The 18890-nt window shown below is 49.0% G+C and overlaps 1 protein-coding gene across 2 annotated transcripts in view; it reads left to right on the plus strand.

Annotated features, from left to right (window-relative positions):
* Slc7a8 (solute carrier family 7 member 8) overlaps window positions 1-18890 on the plus strand; it is a 61152-nt gene that overhangs the window by 38049 nt on the left and 4213 nt on the right. For both annotated transcript variants that reach the window (XM_052733237.1, XM_052733238.1), the window contains exons 4-8: window positions 7578-7703; window positions 9636-9789; window positions 10521-10644; window positions 12260-12363; window positions 16270-16366. In XM_052733237.1, the coding sequence (XP_052589197.1) occupies window positions 7578-7703; window positions 9636-9789; window positions 10521-10644; window positions 12260-12363; window positions 16270-16366 (605 nt within the window). The remainder of the gene's footprint in view (window positions 1-7577; window positions 7704-9635; window positions 9790-10520; window positions 10645-12259; window positions 12364-16269; window positions 16367-18890) is intronic.

The raw sequence follows: 18890 nt of genomic DNA on the forward strand, positions 1-18890 counted from the left end.
GTGTGGATAGATAGCTTCTCTCTGGTCCTGAGGAGGTCAGCAGCAGCTGCTTTCTGTGGGGCATCCCCTCTTAGCAGCTGGAAGCATAGGAAGTAGCCATCTGTTCCACTGTTTTCCCATTTCTGGAGGCCGAGGCGCAGTTGGCCACCTTGGCTTCTGGCCCAGTCTTATATTCACTAGCCCCACAGTCCCTGCTCCATCCGGGGGTCTCTGATCTCACATTTCTAGAGAGCTTGGGCTCAGGGACCCCAGAGTGGGTGCTTTGTAGAGAACTAGCATGAAAAAAAAGAAGAAACCAATTGGAAACTGAGAAGAAACGGGAATGAAGGGAGAAGACTGGGGAATACAGGAAGAAGTACCAGGGGTCAGTCAAACAAGGCGACTGTGACCGTGACGTGGCCTGGTGTGTGATATGACCTCTGTCTGTACCTTTATCCATCATCCATCTCACCATCCTGATACAACCTCACGGGGCTGAAGAGATGGCACCTGGGTTAGATTCCTCTCACCCAAGTTGTCCTCTGGCTGCTCTGCCAGTATGAGCCGGAGAAAACCACATCGCACCAACCTTCGTTTCCAGTGGGGATCGGACCCAGGACTTTGTGTGTGGGAAGGAAACGCTCTGCCATGAATTCTAGCTATCGCTCTCTTTACTCTTTTGAGATAGGGTCTTACCAAGTTGCCCAGGCTGGCCTTGAACCCATTCTTGTAGTCCATGCAGGCTTTGAACTTGCATCGTCTGCCTCAGTCTCCCAAGTAGCTGGGATTAGAGACCTGTACCACCAAGTCTGGCTCATGTTCTCTTTTTAAGTTTACGTTTATAAACATTTTTTTAATTAACTGTCTAAAGTTTTAGACAGCGACACACGGATGACAAGGTATCTTCACAGGGTGCAATGGACTGTTCTAGACACAGAGGGGGTACCATGGCTGTGAGAACGTCAAGTTATGAAGTCCTACCGGAGTTAAAACTGCCAAGTCCCTCTGAGGAAGCGTTCTTATCTCCTTCCCTCCGAGTTACTAACACCCTCCCCCTCCTGACCACTTCTCTCCTTATGCTAGCCATTCTGAGTTCTACTTACTAGTCATGCCCTCAACCGACACTCAAAACTCACCCGGTCTTCCTCTGACCAGGATCAAGAGTGGCAGGCATAGCCCTGACTGTATGTTCTGAGGAAACCCAAGCAATGTTCCAGCTCCCTAACCCAGTTTTAGAGCATCCTAAATGAAGATTTGTTTATACTACTGACCATTGGTGTTTTATTTCAAATGGTCTCAAGGGCTGAATTTTAAATTGCCTCTTTTATCGATAGTTTATAATCATAAATGACTCCACCCCCTTCCATGCTCCTTGTCTGTCCTTAACCTCATGTGACCTTCCACCTACTGAATTTAGCCGAGAGAAATCACAGAATGGGTTCCATCAAAGTGTGTCTAGTGTCTACAACAACACAGGACACTGTGCGACCTCTTTCTAGCTCTGACTTGAGGAATGAAATCCGTCACAGGACTCTTGAGATCCTCTCACCAGGGTTTGTTTATTTTCCTCAGCATTGGGGACCGAACCCAGGACCTCACACAGGCAGAGCACCACTCTGCAGTTGAGCCCCAGCCTCTTATCTGCTGTCGTGACCTTTGATTATAACTTCAGGTTAATGAAATAAGGAGACCCACAAAACAATGGGGGCGAGCCGGGCATGGAGGGGCACACTTGCAATCCTAGCTCCTGGGAGACGGAGGCAGGAGGATCAGTAGTTCAAATTCCCCCACAACTACATACAGAGTTGGAGACTAGCCAAGGATGTATGAAACCCTGTCTCCAAAACAAGCAAGGGGATAAAGAACGAAGGGATCATGCCTGTGAACATCTTGGCATTCAGCACCCACTTGCCTCTCTAGAAGTGGGAGGTTGTCCATGTGAGCCTGAAGCTGTCTGGAATATGGAGAAATTTGGAGGAGCCCATGGGATTAGGTGGAGAAGGACTATTGTTTCCTGTGCTTTGAGTTTCTCTAAAAGAAGAAGGAAGCTACTGTTGTCCATGGTGGGACAGTTACCCAGAGAGGAAGATCAGAGCCTTGCCCTAGTTGTGGGGTCCCAGCTTGGTTGGGCAACCGGAGAGTTGAAATGTCATCTTGCAGTACGAAAGTGTGCCCACTGCATTAGCCCACTGCTGACCTCACCTTTGTGAGCTCCCTTCCAGAGAGCTCTCCTCTTCCTGCTGGACCCTGCAGTCCGGGTATACATTGCCCCACTGTTTGACCCCAGGGCACGCGGTGAGTGCACACTCTACCACTGAGCCACACTCCAGCTCCACCCAGTCGCTCTTTAAAAGCTTTTCTCTTGGAAGCCAGGTTCTGCTTTCTGCTGTTTCTGCACAGTGTCTGCCCTGTATTCCTTTTACTGCTGCTATGTCAAATTACCACACTCTCAGTGGCTTACAACTACAACTTTGTAGTAGAAGTTTTTCATTAGCTGCCAGCCTGCAAATAATGGCCTGGAGACTTGTTATTGATTATGAAAGTTTGGCCTTAGCTTAGGCTTGTCTCAACTAGCTCTTATAACTAAATTAACCCATCGTTTTAAATCTATGATCTGTCACGTGGTGTTACCTCTCCTTCATCTTGCACCTCCCATCTCGTCTCCACGTCTCCACGTCTTCCGGCTTCTCCCACGTCCCTAGATTCTCCTCCTCTTCCTTTCTCTCCTGGGAAGTCCCACCTATACCTCCTGCCTTGCTTTTGGCCCTTTAGCTTTTTGTCACACTGATCACAGCAATCCACCTTCACACAGTATACAAATATCCCACAACACAACTTGTCGCCTAAGGTCTTGGAGGTCAGAAGTCCTAAACTCAAGTGTCAGCGAGGCTGTGTGTCTCTGGAGACTCTAAGGAGTTTTTCTAGTTTCTAGGGTCCTCCTGCATTCCTTGACTCGTGGACCCTTTTGTCTTCAGAGGCAGCAACAGCATCTCCAGTGCTCTCCTTCCCTCCCTCTCTCCCTATTCCCATCCCTCCCCCATTTCCATCACCAACTTTTTTTTTATGACTCTTGTCTCCCTCTTGTTGACTCTTATAATTACATTTGGGCTAATAATATTATTCAGATAATCCAAAATAAGCTCTGTGTTTCCAGATCCTTAACTGGATCATATTTACAAAGTTCATTTTCAATATTTACAAGTCCTAAGGATTAGAACATTGGCATCTTTTGGATGACCGTCATCCTGACTTCCTAAGAGAAGCCTGATGCTACCTCTTCAGAGCAAAGGAAGTAAAGGAACGACCTCTGTGCTACCTAAGGGTCAAAGTTTGAAAGTCAAGTCTGAGGTGAGGCTGGACACACTCTCTGCCGGAACAAGATAGTTGTTTGCTGGGTTTGGTTTGTTTTTCTTACCGGCACTGGGAATTGAACCTTAGGACTTCGTGAATGCTAGTCAAGCACTCTTTCACTGACCTGTATTTCCTAGAGCAGTGGTTCTCAACATGTGGGTCACACCCCTTTGGGGGGGTCACATATCAAATTTCTACATCCTACATATCAGGTAGTTACATTATGATTCATATCAGTAGCAAAATTGCAGTTATGAAGTAGCAACGAAAATAATTTTATGGTGGTGGTGTGGTCACCAGAACATGAGGAACCATGTTAAAGGGTCGAGGCATGAGGAGGGTTGAGAACCACTGTCTAGAGACCCCCTTTCTCCCTCCCCCACCTCCCTCTTTCTTTCTCCCTCTCAGAGAGGGAGTTAAGTCACACAAGCTGGCCTTGAACTCAAGACTCACTAGCTCAGCAGGTCTTCTTGGTGGTGTTTTCATTAATTCAGGAAACAAAAAAAAAAAAAAAAAGAAGAAGAAGAAAAAATGCCCAAGAGAATCAGATAAGCTTGGAGTTCCACAGAACTCCAGAGACCAGCAACCACTGGGAATAGGTTACCATGGACAAGAACTAGAGTTTTCCGTTACTTTTTCTAGCTAGACCGAAGCTGTGACGTTTACATTGCTGGGGCCCCTTCCCCACAACGCCCTGCGCTGGCCTTCACTGACTCATGCTAGCTCTGCTCTCAACACATTGTTTGGTGCTTACCTTTTTTGTTTTCTTTTGGATTTGGGGGCGGGTGTTGAGAGGGGTAGTTAAGGCAAAGTCTCTGCAGTTGCCAAGGCTGGCCTCAAACTCATGTCAGCCCTCCAACCTCAGCCTCCTGAGGGCTGAGATTACTGGCTTGTACCATAATGTCTAGCTTTCAGTTGTCTCTCAATTCGCCCACATACCAGTGTGCCTGGCCCTGGTAGACCCTGTGTGGACAGGTGATGGGTGGATAGAAACCGTTACATTTTGAGCTAGAGAGCCCCTGGTCCCCATCTCCATGTGGCTTTCCTGAAGTCACTGTATTCCAGGGGTGTAGAATTCAGGGTCTAGCTGCACAGAGACAGACAGAACACAGAAAGGGGTGCTGGGTGGCAGATGGGCAGCACCAGGCCCTCCTACGCAGGAAGGCCTTGGCAAACACCCAGCAAGTATTGCCTTCACTCTCTGACCTTTCCTCTCTGGTTGGAGGCTCAAGTTTCAGCTGCTGTGAGGGAAGCTGTTCTGCTGTACCAGGAGACTCAAAGTCCCCTCTCTCCTCTCAGTCACGTGCAGTGATGGCCCAACCGTAAGGTGAAGGGTAAGCCTTGGACCTGGGGCATTCTTCTGAGAGATTAGGGGGCACGGGCAATCTGCCCAGCCCTGCTACTCCTCAGCACCTGTCTTACTTCTGAACGATCTCTTTGACACCGAAAGGCTAAACATTAGTCAGCGTCTGAGTTCTTGTGAAGAACTGGCGGTGACAGAAGATGCTAACAACAAGGCTACATGACCAAACACCTGCCCGTTGGTCTTCTCGGTCACACGGAGTCTCGTAAAGAGGATTTTATGTTCTCTGTTCCAGCACTCGGGGAGGAGGCGCTGCTGTGAGTCCATCCTGCTCTGCCTTCTCTCAAGTGTTTTCCGGTCACCCCTCCGCCCTGCCTTCGCCTCCCCTTGCTGGAAAATGCTTTTGTTCTGGGGAGGTTGAGGGATCAAGACACAAGCCCTTACCTTGGAATCCTTACCCATCCCTAAGCCACGTGGGGTTTGTTTTCTGGTCTTCTTTTTATAAGTCTGTCTCCCTCACCCCTGATTCATCACTGCTGTTGCTGCCTGGGTTTCTGGGTATGGGACACCTGGCCTTGTACCCAGCGTATCTCAGGGCCCTGGGGAGAAGATGAGGTCACGGTCAAGTTGTTTAGAGTGGTTTGGGTTGGATTATCACCAGGCACGTGACTCTGAAATCCTTACTGAATTGAGTAAGATAACCAAATGTGTATTTATCAAGATCTCTGTCCATCTGGAACATTCTAGTATTTACAAAATGTTCTCCCTGTTCAGGCACTTAAAATCTTCCAGGAACATGTTTTGATTCTCCTGCTATGGTAGCAGGCTGGCTAGTAGCTCTTGCATGAGGAATCAAGAGTTTCTACTCTCAAAAGTCAGACTTCCCGTTACTCTTTCAATGCTATAAAAACAACTAGGGATTGTCTCAATTAATGAAATTCTAAGGGAACAGGGAAGAATGGTATGTGCTGTGGAATTCGGAATGAGATTGGAGAGGTAATGGATTATGGCATTTCTTCCTTTATTAAATATTTGTTGTGCATCTGCTATTTGTAAGCACCGATGATAGGTATGCTTGGGAGTTAAAAGATGTGAAAAAGATAAAAAGAAACAGAGAGGCAGCCCTGGCTAGCCCAGTACTTGATATGTACTCCAGGGTAGCCTTGAGCTCAGAGCAGTCCCCCTGCCTCAGATAACTTTAATATGAATAGGTACCACAATGAGATAAAAGCAAAATGGTGTGGGACTGCTCCATCCAGGAACAGTCTATAAAATGTGACTGATGCAGCTTCCCTTGCAGGCATGTTGTTGGGAATCAATAACATTACAAAGCTTCGTGGAACAGGTGGGTCTGGAAAGGTGGGAGGAGTTTGCCGGCTCCAGATAATGCAGGGAAGAAGATCACAGACAGACAGCTGGTCATGCAGGACCTTCCTGCTTTGCTGACGTGTCCCCAGAATCTAGCAGGGTTGGGAAACACTTGGAAAACAGGAGTCCACTTAAGGATAAGGTGTTGCTGTAATTAACATTCAAGTGAAGTCAGAGCCCTTGGGAGGCATGAAAGACGGAGTAGTCCCTGGCTTTTGCAGCGTTGTGTGTAACTTTTGAGTACCAGCGAGTAGCTTGATCACTAGTTCAGGAAAAAGAGAGCCAGGAAGATTTTTTTTTCCCCTTCTTCTCAAGTACTTTGCAACAATCTGGAAATCAGGCCTGGTTGCTCACATCTTTAATCCCAGCACTCAGGAGGCAGAGGCCGGCGGATCTCTGTGAGTTCAAGGCCAGCCTGGTCTACAGAGCAAGTTCTAGGACAGCCAGGGCTGTTACACAGAGAAACTCTGTCTCCAAAAACAAACCAAAAAGAGAGAGATGGTGGAGAAACCACAGTGAAAACTGTTTTCGTGTTTAGCGTTTTCCTCACAGTGTAGGGAAACTGCCTTCCAACAGTTTGTCTCTACCGTTCTCTAATTCTTTTCTTTTCCGAGACAGGGTTTCTCTGTGTAGTTTTGGTGCCTGTCCTGGATCTTGCTCTGTAGCCCAGGCTGGCCTCAAACTCACAGAGATCCGCCTGGCTCTGCCTCCCGAGTGCTGGGATTAAAGGTGTGCGCCACCACCGCCTGGCCTGTTTTCTAATTTTTAGGCAGAAAGATGACAGATGCCTAGATACCTTTCTGTTTGGTTAGCATTGTATTCATTTATACATATATAAAAATTATCTGCCACCCTGTCCAGCTCTTTGCAAATTTGGGGGCCTTGGAGGGGTCAGTTGACTGACAGAGTTGAGTGTTCTGAGACAGGGTATCACACTGTAGCGTAGGCTAGCCCAAACTCATTATGTAGACCAGGCTGACCTCGAACTCTCAGCGGTTCTGCGTCATCTCCCGTTGGGATTACAGGCCTGGCCTCCACACCTGGTTTCTTTGTAAGAGGTTTTAGATACATAGTAACCCCAAACTGGCAGTACCTGAATATCCATCAGAGTGGAAAAGGCTGAGGTAGGAGGGCACAAGGTTTTTTGTTGTTGTTGTTGTTGTTGTTATTGTTGCTTGTTGCTTTAAGGTGAATTTTATACTTTAATAAACCTAATTAACAAGAGTACCTAACCCTCTGTTTTCCCAGAACCAGGCTCAGTAAGGCAACATCCAAGATTATACTGGCAGCTCAGGGTTCCCCATGAAGAGATCATAACTGGAATCCTAAGTCCATTCTGTACCCTGATCATGAATAAGTTTCCTCCTGAGTCAGTGCCCACACGTCCCTGCCTGTCTGGCTTCTGGCCCTGGACGAGGAATGCATGCTCTGACCAAGCTCTAATTTGGGGCATGTAATCCCCATTGTAACCTATTAAGCGAGCCAAAGTTTCTGGTCACTGGGGCTGTGGGTGTGAGCTGGGAGGCAGGAGCAGTGTGTCCTGCAGCCTCTGAGGGCCTGTCTGGTGTCGTTTCAGTGCTGCTCACGTGGGTCAACTGCTCCAGTGTCCGATGGGCCACCCGGGTTCAAGACATCTTCACAGCTGGGAAGCTCCTGGCCCTGGCCCTGATCATCATCATGGGTGTTGTGCAGATATGCAAAGGTAAAATGTCGTGGGAACCACAGGACTCCGCACAGCTCTTCACCCTAGACACATCCTGAGATTTCCCCGGTGTGACTTAGACTGACTTCTGCTGCCCATTTCCTTGACTAAGGGGATGAGAAACTTTTCCTCGGTGTTAGGGATGCCCCACCTCCACTCCCACACTCGATCTTGCAAAGATCCATCTCTCCACACTTGCCTCAGGACTAACACAGCTAAGCCAGGGCCCCAGGGTGCTTGCTGAACTCAGTGGACATTTTGCTACAACCCTAGGGAAGTAGTTCCTTACATTTTTTTTGTACTTTGTTAATATCTTAAATGAAGAAACGAAGAGGAGAATTTTATATATTTCGATATTACTCATAATCTCCTGGGATGGCGGAAGGAGAGCGCTACATTCTTGAGGCCTCTGCCAACATTCCCCATTGGATTTGATCTGTATTTGGTTTCCATGGGACCCGCAGCACTGCCGGGCTCTGCTCGGTGGCGGCCGGCGTCATTGCCTCTTGGAGAAAATGAAATGACAAACAGGAAGACCTCCTGTCTGCCCACAAGCTCTGAAGGCAGAGTGGAGAGCCTGCAGACCAGAGTCTGTGCTGGAAACAGACTGGATACTGCCCTCGATGGTTTTCATCAGCGGGGTTAAGCCCTTTGTGTGGGGGCGGGGCGGGAAGGGGGGGCGGTGGTGATAGTGTTTTCAGGAGTCTCTAGGCTTAGGAAACATTGTCCGATCTTTCCAAAGATAATGAATCCTTCCTAACCTGATCTCAATTCTTTCTCCTGCTCACACAAATCTCCTGATTTCCTGTCCTAATGCTGGGTTACAGATGTCTAAACAACACAGCCAGTTACTCTGTTTTATCCCAACCTTTTTTAGTCAGCAGCTGTGGGTATCTGTGGTGTGTGTGTGTGTGTGTGTGTGTGTGTGTGTGTACTCAAACCCAGGGTTTTGCACATGCTGGGCAAACACTCTACTACAAAGCTACATCTTCAGGCCAGAAAAAAAAAATTTTTTTATTTTATATGTATGAGTGTTTTGCCTGCTCGTGAACATGAGTGCCATGTGCATGCCTGGTGCCTGTGAAGCTGGAGGAGGGCATTGGATCATCTCAAAGTGGAGTTTCAGAGGGGTGTGAGCCACGCTGTGGCTGCTGGCAATCAAACCAGGGTCCTGTGCAGATACAGCAAGTGCTCTGTCTGCTAAGCCATCCCTCCTGGGAGGGCAGGTAAAAGGCTCTTTATTAAGGGACCCGGAAGGAGACCAGATATCCCTTAGGAAGTGGTGGGCTATTGGCAAAGCAAGCAAAATGCGCCAGAACAGACAGGATCCCGGAGCTCTGTGTAAGCTTACATTTGAGTGGTGGTTGTTCCTTATGCTTTCCTCATGAAAACACAAATCATATATCGAGGGAAGCAGTCAAAAGACGGCCATTGATGTCAGTTTCCCCACTTACGTGAACTTTCCTGCAGATAATATTGCCTTTCCTAAAAGGACGTTCTGCCAGGCATGGTAGCTCACACCTTTAATCCCAGCACTCGGGAGGCAGAGACAGGCGGATCTCTGTGAGTTCGAGGCCAGCCTGGTCTACAAAGCGAGTTCCAGGACAGCCAGGGCTACACAGAGAAACCCTCTCTCGAAAAAAATAAATAAATAAAATAAAATAATAAAAATGAAAAGGACATTCTGCGATGTGCTTTGAACCTGAACCCTTGCTTGGAGCCATGGGTCTGAGCTTCCAGGGTCTGAGAAGTCCTGGGCCTCGGTTTCCCACTCCTCTCAGCTCTCCTTCTCTCACACAGTGGCTTCACTGAAGAGCAGACAAGGAGCTGGCATATCAGCACAGGGGAGGGCGAGACAATGTGTGGGGTGGCCAGGGGCTGCTGAGCCTGGGCCCATCCCTCTGAGCAGCCACCTGCCTGTTGTGTCCACAGGAGAATTCTTTTGGCTGGAGCCAAAGAATGCATTTGAGAATTTCCAAGAACCCGACATCGGCCTCGTCGCTCTGGCTTTCCTCCAGGGCTCCTTTGCCTATGGAGGCTGGAACTTTCTTAATTACGTGACTGAGGAACTTGTGGATCCCTACAAGTGAGTCGAAAAAGTGCAGCTCTTCTTGTCACCCTTAGGCCACACGGTGCCCATGGCGGGGAAAAGGGAGCGTAGATCCACTTCTTGCCCCAATTCCAGACGTGTCCCGATCTTTCATGAAGCAACAGTTCATTTCCCAGGAATTTGAACCACTTACTCTCCACCTTGCTAAGAAAAGAGAAAGGGTCCGATGGCTGTCCCAGGGCAAGTAAAAAAAAATTGGAAAGCTGGGCCGGGCAGTGGTGGCACACACACCTTTAATCCCAGCACTCAGGAAACAGAAGCAGGTGGGTCTCTGTGAGTTCAAGACCAGCCTAGTCTACAGGATGACAGCCAGAACTACACAGAGAAACCCTGGCTCAAAACAAAACAGAAAAGAAAAAATAATAATAATCAGAAAGCTGTGCGGGACAGTGTGGCTGCTGTAGAGAAGGAACCATTCTAGACATCTCAGCATTTTTCCGGTTTGGGGCCAGGCCCAGCCTTCTGCCTTAAGGCCGCAGAAGGGGTGCGTGCGTGGTCCAGATCTGAGCCAAGACGTGGTAAGAAGGAGTGAGACACATTTCTAGCCTGAGCCGTTCCACTTCCTCTTAATTATCCTGCCCCACCTGAGTCAAAACCTGCCTCCCAGAGAGAGGAAGAGCCAAGAAGTGGCCCGTGTAGGCCCGTGCGGTCCCCTGGCAGAACATACCCCTGGTACGGGCTCCCTCTCACCTCCTCTCCCTCTACAGGAACCTTCCTAGAGCCATCTTCATCTCCATCCCACTGGTCACATTTGTGTATGTCTTTGCCAATGTCGCGTATGTCACTGCAATGTCCCCCCAGGAGCTGCTGGCCTCCAATGCAGTCGCCGTGGTAAGAGATCACTCGGGGTCCCAGGCCCAGAGTGCTGGTGTAGGCTCTGCCTGCTTAGATCCCTTGCTTCTCTCCGATCCAGCGCCTCATGGCATTGGAAGGCATCCCACCTCCTCAGGGTCCACCCTACATGTGTCCTCCCTCGACCGGGTATCTTCAAGGGCCCCGGGAGCAAACCAGTGGCTGGGTTGGTTCCAAAACAGCTGCCCTGGCTGCCTGAGAAGTTGCCGCCGAGTCTATATGGCTTTCGGTATTGGAATATCTACTGTTGTACAGAACAGGTTCACTGACTCCTGGTCTAGGGCACTCTAAGCATGCAGGCTGTGTAAGAAGACAGGCAGACCGCTCTTCACAGAGACATGTGCTTGCACAAGACATGCTGTTTCCCTGTCCTTTCTTTCTCTGGGGATCATACAAACTGATGGCTCTCATCAGGGAAGAGTGGGTATTGAATGGCCAAGGATGGAATTTGGTAGTGGAATGCTTGCCTAGCATGTACAAGGCCCTGTGTTCCATCCCCAGCACCACACACACACACACACACACACACGCACACGCACACGCACACGCACACACACACACACACGCATGCGCACTCACGCACGCACGCATGTGCGCACACACGTACACACGTACCTGATGTCTGAGGGAGGCCTAGGAGCTGTGCTATACCTTCACCCAGCTTCAAACCAAACACTGGCATCGCTTCTCTGTCTCATCTTTGAAAATAAAGATGCCCTGCCATCTCCTGTGGCCACCTGCTCCTAAATCCAGCAGCCTCCCACGCACAACAGGACATCGATTCTAGATACCACCTCCCAGGAGCATCCTATAAGCCTGGCTCAGAGACTCTAGCAAAGTCTCTGTACGTATACCTGGATATGTACATGAAGCCTCATCTATAAATTCACAACCGCTTCTTTCTCTGCTAAAGAAACTAGCCAGTCTTTATTTTCCTACCAACAGAATCTGCTTCTGTGAATTTAGAGACTCGGACTGGGGTTCATCCCTATTTTATACCTGGGAAACTGAGGCTCAAAAATAACAAACCCAGGGCTGAGAGAGAATAGCTCAGTGGTAGAGCACTTGCCCAGCACAAGCGAGACCCTGTGCTTGATCCCCAGCCCTAAAAATAATAATAATAATAATAATAATAATAATAATAATAATAATTAATAAAAGTATAAACCTTATTCAAGGTGGTACTAAGATTTGAAACCAGATCTGACTCCTAAGTCTATGTCCCTCCATGTACGGAGAAATCCATAGTGTACACAAGGTAGACTTACAGCTCCTGACTTCTAATCTTGGCCCCTCCGTTACCCCAGTGTACGATCTGAGGTAAGCTGTAGATCACTAAGTGCCTCAGTTTCTCATTCGTAAGGAAGGACAAATGTTAGTTCATTGCTGTTATCACCGACCGTACCCTGGCCCCTCAGCATGGGTTCCTGACCTATACCTAGCTGTTCCTACGGCATGGTAGTCTGCATCCTAGCTCTAGCCAGAGGGGATCAGCAGGGTAGATGGGAGACAGGCACTCCGGAAGTGAGGAGCAAGCTGGAATCGGGGTCTTACCTCTTTCTCGCCCCCGCTCACTTCTTGTTTTCTTTCGCAGACTTTTGGAGAGAAGCTTCTGGGGGTCATGGCCTGGATCATGCCCATTTCTGTTGCCCTGTCCACATTCGGAGGAGTCAACGGCTCACTCTTCACCTCCTCCCGGTGAGTGCTTGCCTGAGCCCTTCCTGGGCCACTTTTCTGTGTCCATTGTTCTGTGTGTGTTTGATGGACTTATCTGTCAGCAGACGTCTGCAACCTCCTGAGTGGTGGCTTTGCAGGAGTATGCATGTCAGTGTGTGTGCTAAGGAGGGGGATCTGCTGCTCACCGGGTGACCTGTGATATGTGATGTGCAGGTGGCAGCCCACCTTGCTTTGGCAGCAGGATAGTATCTTGACTACATTCCTAGAGTCCCCTTCCCCCCTTGTCTAGACACAGGCTGCTACTGTCCCAAAAGAAACCCTACTTTGAAAGGGACCAGGAAGGATTCTTATGCTTGAAGCCTCTGGATCTGGCCTCCCATGAATGTCTGGAGCCAGCATCCAAATGGGGTGAGATCCCTCTGAGTGTCCTGAGAATGTAGGAGTACTCCCTACTCAGGAGGCAGGTGTTGGGAGAAGCCACAAAGCTGGGTAAAGAAGAAAAGGGAAACTTTTGTCAATGAGAGAGCCGGTAGCCACAACCCCAACCCAGAATTCCTTGGGAAGCCGAAACATGAGTGGGCCCTGGAACCTTGCCTGTCCTGGAACTCACTCTGTAGACCAGGCTGGTCTCGAACTCACAGAGATCTGCCTGGCTCTGCCTCCCGAGTGCTGGGATTAAAGGCATGTGCCACCGCCGCCCAGCTCAGTCCCCTCTCTTATGTCCCTTCCTGCCATCTCTAGAATGGACCACTGGGTGTACAGATGTGGAAGGGTTACCATTTATGTGGCCCATAGGGCTTCTGTGCCCTGGGAGCACAGTCCTATTCAAAAGACGAGCCTGGGCTCAGCTGTTTCCCTGCCCACCGATCACATCACAGAGAAATTCCTGCGAGGTGACAGAGGTGCCCATGTTTTCAGGATCCAGAGCAATAAAGAGGGAGTCTGGGTATCACCTGTGCCTGAGGAGGATGCACACTCACGCCCAGCAACCTCGTGTGCATGTTACACAGGAGCCGTGGCCACCTGGAGGCCCTGGCAGAGGGCGCACAGTGGAGGAGCAGTGACCCATGAGGCTCCCTGTGGTCTGTTGGAGGAGAGTGGCTGGCTACAGTCGCTTTAGTTTGGGGTTTGTCCCTGAGGCAGGCCACACAGTGGTCTGCGTGCATGCAGCATAGTCGTGTGCATGCAGGAGATGCCAGAGGTGTGGCCTCCCTTCCTAGGCCACCTCTGCTCACCCACTACTCTTCTTCTCCCCTTCTCCCCTCCCTCCTCTCTTTCATACTTTTATGTCTTAGTTTGCATTGGATGGTCCTTGCTGAGCAAGCAGTGCGTGTGCGTGCGTGTGTGTGTGTGTGTGTGTGTGTGTGTGTGTGTGTGTGTGTGTTTTTCTTAGTGCCATCATTCTCCCATTGTCCCCTAGCTTGTGAACCTGACATGGGGCTGTCAGACCTGGACGGTTACACTTGGTCCCGGCTGTACGTGGAGGAAGATCTGAATGAGAGCCTGGCTATGTGCATGACGAAGCCCACGAGCCCCCTAGGCTCCATGTAGTGCATGAGACTGTGCCGGCTGGAAAGACCATAGCATGGAGGGAGGGAGGGCTGCACGTGTCTGCATGACATTAGGGAAGCTGGCCTGAGTAGTCCGTGGTGACAACCGCTTGTGGGTGCTTGGAGTCACAGTCAGCTCCCGCACTTCCGAGCTGCTACTGTTAGCGCCATTCTACCCTGTATACAAAGCATGGCGCGGCAGTTCTCTTAGAATCCCTAGTCTGTACCAGCGACCGTAGCACACGCCTCTGATCTCAGCCCTCAGAAGGCTAAATCAAGAAGACCAAGACTTCCAGGCCAGCCTGGGCTACATAGGGCCAAGGCCTGTGCACTGTCACACTGTCACCTTCCTGTCATCCATTAGGGCCACTTGCCCTAGAGAAAAGTAAAAGTAGGGGGCTCAGCAGGTAAAGGCACTCACTGCCAAGCCTCATAACCTGACTCTGACCCCGGGAACACAACTCCCGCATGGAAGGGGAGAACTGACTCCCACAAGTTGTCGTTCGACCTGCACCAGTGTGCCATAGATAGTGTGCACACACATGCGCGCGCACACACACACACACACACACACACACACACACACACACACAAGCAAATAAATGAAATTAAAACTTTTACAGATTATGAATGCTAAGATGTAAAGGACTGCGGGCAGTTAGGTGGTTGGTTTTTGGTGGTGGTGTTTTGTTTTGTTTTGTTTGGAAGAGGCATAAAGAGAAAGAGGAAAGGGGCTGCTTTGATGTTATTCTCTCTGTGAGTCTGTGTGTGTCTCTCTGTCCGCTTTCCCCACTACCTCCTTCCCCTCCCAAGGGTGTATAACCCCCCCTCTCATTTTTCAGATTGGTTTTTTAATTACTTTTTTTAAAATTACTTTTTAATGTATATGACTTTCGCCTGCATGTACGTCTGTGCACTGTGTGCATGCCTGGTGCCCACAGAGACAGGAGAGGGTGTTGGGTGCCCCTGGAACTAGAATTACAGTTGTTTGTGAGCCACCATGTGGGTGCTGGGATTGAACCCAGTTCCTCTGCAAGAGCAGCCAGGGCTCTTAACCAATGGGTCAGCCCTCCAGCCCCCTCCCCATGTGTGAGACAGGGTCTCATAGAAGGCTAGCCTCAGACTGGAAGTCCCCTCCCTCAGGCTTGGAGTGCCTGGTGTGCAGGCCTGCGCCACCACGGCCAGCTCGGGAGCACAGTTTTGTAGTCTGCGTTTTTGTGGGATGTTATATTGTGAGCGTGTTCTCATAGAATCGTTTTCTTCGGAAACGTGACTTTGAGGGCTGAAGAGATGGCCCAGATTCAACTCCCAGCACCCACACGGCGGCTCAACCATCTGTAACGATCTGCCTCCTGCCTCTGGCTTCCACCGACACTGCATGCACATGGTACACAGACATACATTCAGACAGACACCCATATACATGAAGTCAAAATAAATAAAAATCTTAAAATTTTACTTCATAATTTTCCATCTAACAGATATATCCTAATTACTTTAGACAATCTCACATTTTAAGCGTTCGGGACATTTACAGTTTGACTCACTGCCAGAAGCTTTTTGTGTATGTACCTTTCAGCACCTCTCTATTGGGAATCGAATGAGAAGTTCTAAGGGCATAAATTTCAGATGCAGTGTATAAACAGTAGAATGTAAAACTTTTAAGTGTGATTGTTGAGTTGTGACAGTTATAGACACCGAAGAAGATGAGCTCAGAACTTTTACTGACTCTCACAGGTTCCCACCTGTCCTTTTCCAGTCCATGGCCCCTCTCCATTCTCACAGGAGCAGCTACCCTTTGAATATAATGAGAATACTTTTTAAAGCAGTGCACAGGTAGCTCAGAGCTGTGTGCCAGGGAATCATTAACCTTTCTGGGTAAGAAGGTTCTTATTTAAAGGAGAAACGCATCCGGGCAAAGGGACAGACTTTAATTCCAACATTCAGGAAATGGAGGCAGGGGGATCAGGAATTCAAGGTCTGTCTTAGCTACAGAGAAGTTCAGGGCCACATAGGCTGCACGAGAATGTATCTCAAAGAACCAAAAATAAAAAATAAGGGCGGAGAAGCTGTTCCTATTGCCTTGAAACATGGAAGTGATTTGGAGTGACAGTACAGTGCCCTGAGCCAGCCAGATCATACTCAGTGTCCACATGCCCAGTATCCATCCACTTATCCATTGGCTGCCTCTGGTCTGCCTGTGCCTGCATTTGTGAACATAGGTCCTGTGACTAGTGGGCTGGAAAGTGTGCACACAAAAGCAGGTCCTGGCTGGTGGAGGGTGCTACTGTGTGAGCCAAAGGTGGGCATGGATGAGAGAGCCTCGGCTTAGTGGTTCACAGGCTATCCCAGGCTGACCTACTTTTCTCCTTGCCAGGCTGTTCTTTGCTGGAGCCAGAGAAGGCCACCTTCCCAGCGTGTTGGCCATGATCCACGTGAAGCGCTGCACCCCAATCCCAGCACTGCTCTTCACAGTAAGGGCCCCTGCGGCTGCTGGCCTTGTTCAGATCCTTCCCTCACTTTCTGTCTGCCTTGACTGGGATTCACACTACCTGCACACACATACCTGTCCCCCTTCTGGTCTAGCTCTGTGTTTCAGTAGACCCTAGCTAAGCTAGCACATGTGGCCATTGGCTTTGTGAATGTCAAGGAATATAATTAGAAAAGATCCGGAGTCTAAAACACCCACAACTCTCAGGCTGGCTCAGTCTTATTCTCCTGTCCTGTTGAGTCAGACTGGAAAGACTTGGGATGCCACAGCCTCACAAAAACGTGCCTCTGCCCCTGTCTTACTGGCACCTGCTACCACAGGGGTACAGCTCTGAGCCTGTGCTTTAGCTGGTCACTGCACATGCGCACCCTTCTCCCCCCACCACCACTTCCTGCCCTAGGGTACCCTGTCAGCCTCTTGGGAAACACCATCAAAATAAATCTAGTTCAGGGCACACTTGATAAGAAGATTCACAGACAGAGGAAAACTCATAAATTGAAGGTGGGGGAAAGGCAGCTTTGAATGGGGGAAGAAATGGAGCAAAAAAAAAGAACAGAATCATTTAGAGCAGCAGTTCTCAACCTGTGGGTCGCGACCCACGTGGTGTCTCAGATCAGATGTCCCACATATCAGATATTTACATTACAATACATAACAGTAGCAAAATTATAGTTATAGAGTAGCAATGAAAATAATCTTATGGTTGGGGGGGTCACCACAACAGGAGGAACTGTATTAAAGGGGCGCAGTGTTAGGAAGGTGGAGAGCCACTACTCTAGAGCGTTAAAGGAAGAGGCAAAGACTTGTCCTCATTAAATTTTTTTAATTAATAGTATATTCCTTCTGAACCTTGGATAAAAACATTACGAATTACTTTGAGCCAGACATGGCGGCACACACCTTTAATCCTCACTCAGGAGGCAGAGGCAGACAGATTTCTGAGTTTGAAGCCAGCTCCATAACAAGTCCCAGGCCGACCAGGGCTAAGTAGAGAGACCTTGTCTCAAAACAACAACAAAAAAAAAACAAACAAAACTTATTTTGATCCCCAAGAGAGGGGGTCAGAAGAAGTCGAGGTAAGGGAGCTAAACTGGGAGAATTCCAGAACGTTCAGATGCAGGATGGTCATCTTGATTGGATAGTTGCAGAGGTGGGAGAGGACAGTATTCTCCAGGAGTCCCACGCTTTTGCTCAGCTGTGAGTGCAAGGCAGGTACAGTAACACTCTGACCTGTTCACCTACTGGAATCCCGTCACCACCAGATCCCAGGGGAGAACTAAGCCTTTCGTTGGCCTTCACAGATTATCGGAGGGTAGAGTCTGGTGCATAATTAGTAGTGGGTGGTTCTCACATCAGCCTGACAGCAGCGCTAGGGCTGACGGTATCTGAGGCCATATCGGCTGTCAGGTGTGTGGCGTGCTCACAGTGCACCACAGGCGTGCACAGCGCCTCTCCCCACCAGTTCATTCCAAGAGAGACACCGAGATGACTTCCATCAAGAACATCTCATAGAGATCTTATAGATTTAAATGAGTTTGTATTTGTAGAATGCTAAGAATCTGGCTATTGTTACTATATGTTACTGTTTAATCTCCCCCTACGCCCCCTCCCCAGGGGGTTTTCAAGACAGGGTTTCTCTGTATAGCCCTGGCTGTCCTGGAACTCACTCTATAGACCAGGCTGGCCTCAGAATTTACAGAGATCCTTCTGCCTCTACCTCCTGTATGCTAGAATTAAAGTGTACACCACCACCCAGCTGTTTAATCATTTTTTAATGAGAAAAATAAATTAGATCACTCAGTCAAGGGAAAATGATACCAAGAAGAACAAACCTTAACTTAGCAGTTAATGATCTCTCTAGGTGGTCAAGAGAATGAAAAGAAAAAAATTAACTTGAGCCATAATCGAAAATGAAATATGATGAAATGAAGGCTGGCCAGAGCCGAGTAATACCAGCATGGCCAATCCGGGTATCCATTCTGAATGATAACTCCCCACTCCATAACAGTGGTTACATACTTTGGTTTTACCCCTGTAATAAGAAAGTTCTTAGCCAGACATGGTGGCCCAGACCTTTAATCCCAGCACCCAGCAGGCAGAGGCAGGAGAATCTCCGAGTTTGAGGCCAGCCTGGTTTATATAGCAAGTTCTAGGACAGCCGGTGCTCCATAGAGAGACCTCATCTCAAAAAAGCCAGAAACAAGCCGGGCGGTGGTGGCGCACGCCTTTAATCCCAGCACTCGGGAGGCAGAGCCAGGTGGATCTCTGTGAGTTCGAGGCCAGCCTGGGCTACCAAGTGAGTCCCAGGAAAGGCGCAAAGCTACACAGAGAAACACTGTCTCGAAAAACAAAAAAACAAACAAACAAACAAACAAAAAAAGCCAGAAACAAGTTCCTGGCAATAAAGGTGTCGTCCATCCTAGGCTGCTCAAGGTTGCTGTGAAGTCCCCTCTTGAAATGTCCACTATAAAATAGCACACCTGGCCTGGAGGGGCAGAACGTCCCCT

Source organism: Peromyscus californicus, unplaced genomic scaffold, assembly GCF_007827085.1.
Source record: "Peromyscus californicus insignis strain IS unplaced genomic scaffold, ASM782708v3 Scaffold_12__1_contigs__length_115047231, whole genome shotgun sequence".
Lineage (NCBI taxonomy): Eukaryota > Metazoa > Chordata > Mammalia > Rodentia > Cricetidae > Peromyscus > Peromyscus californicus.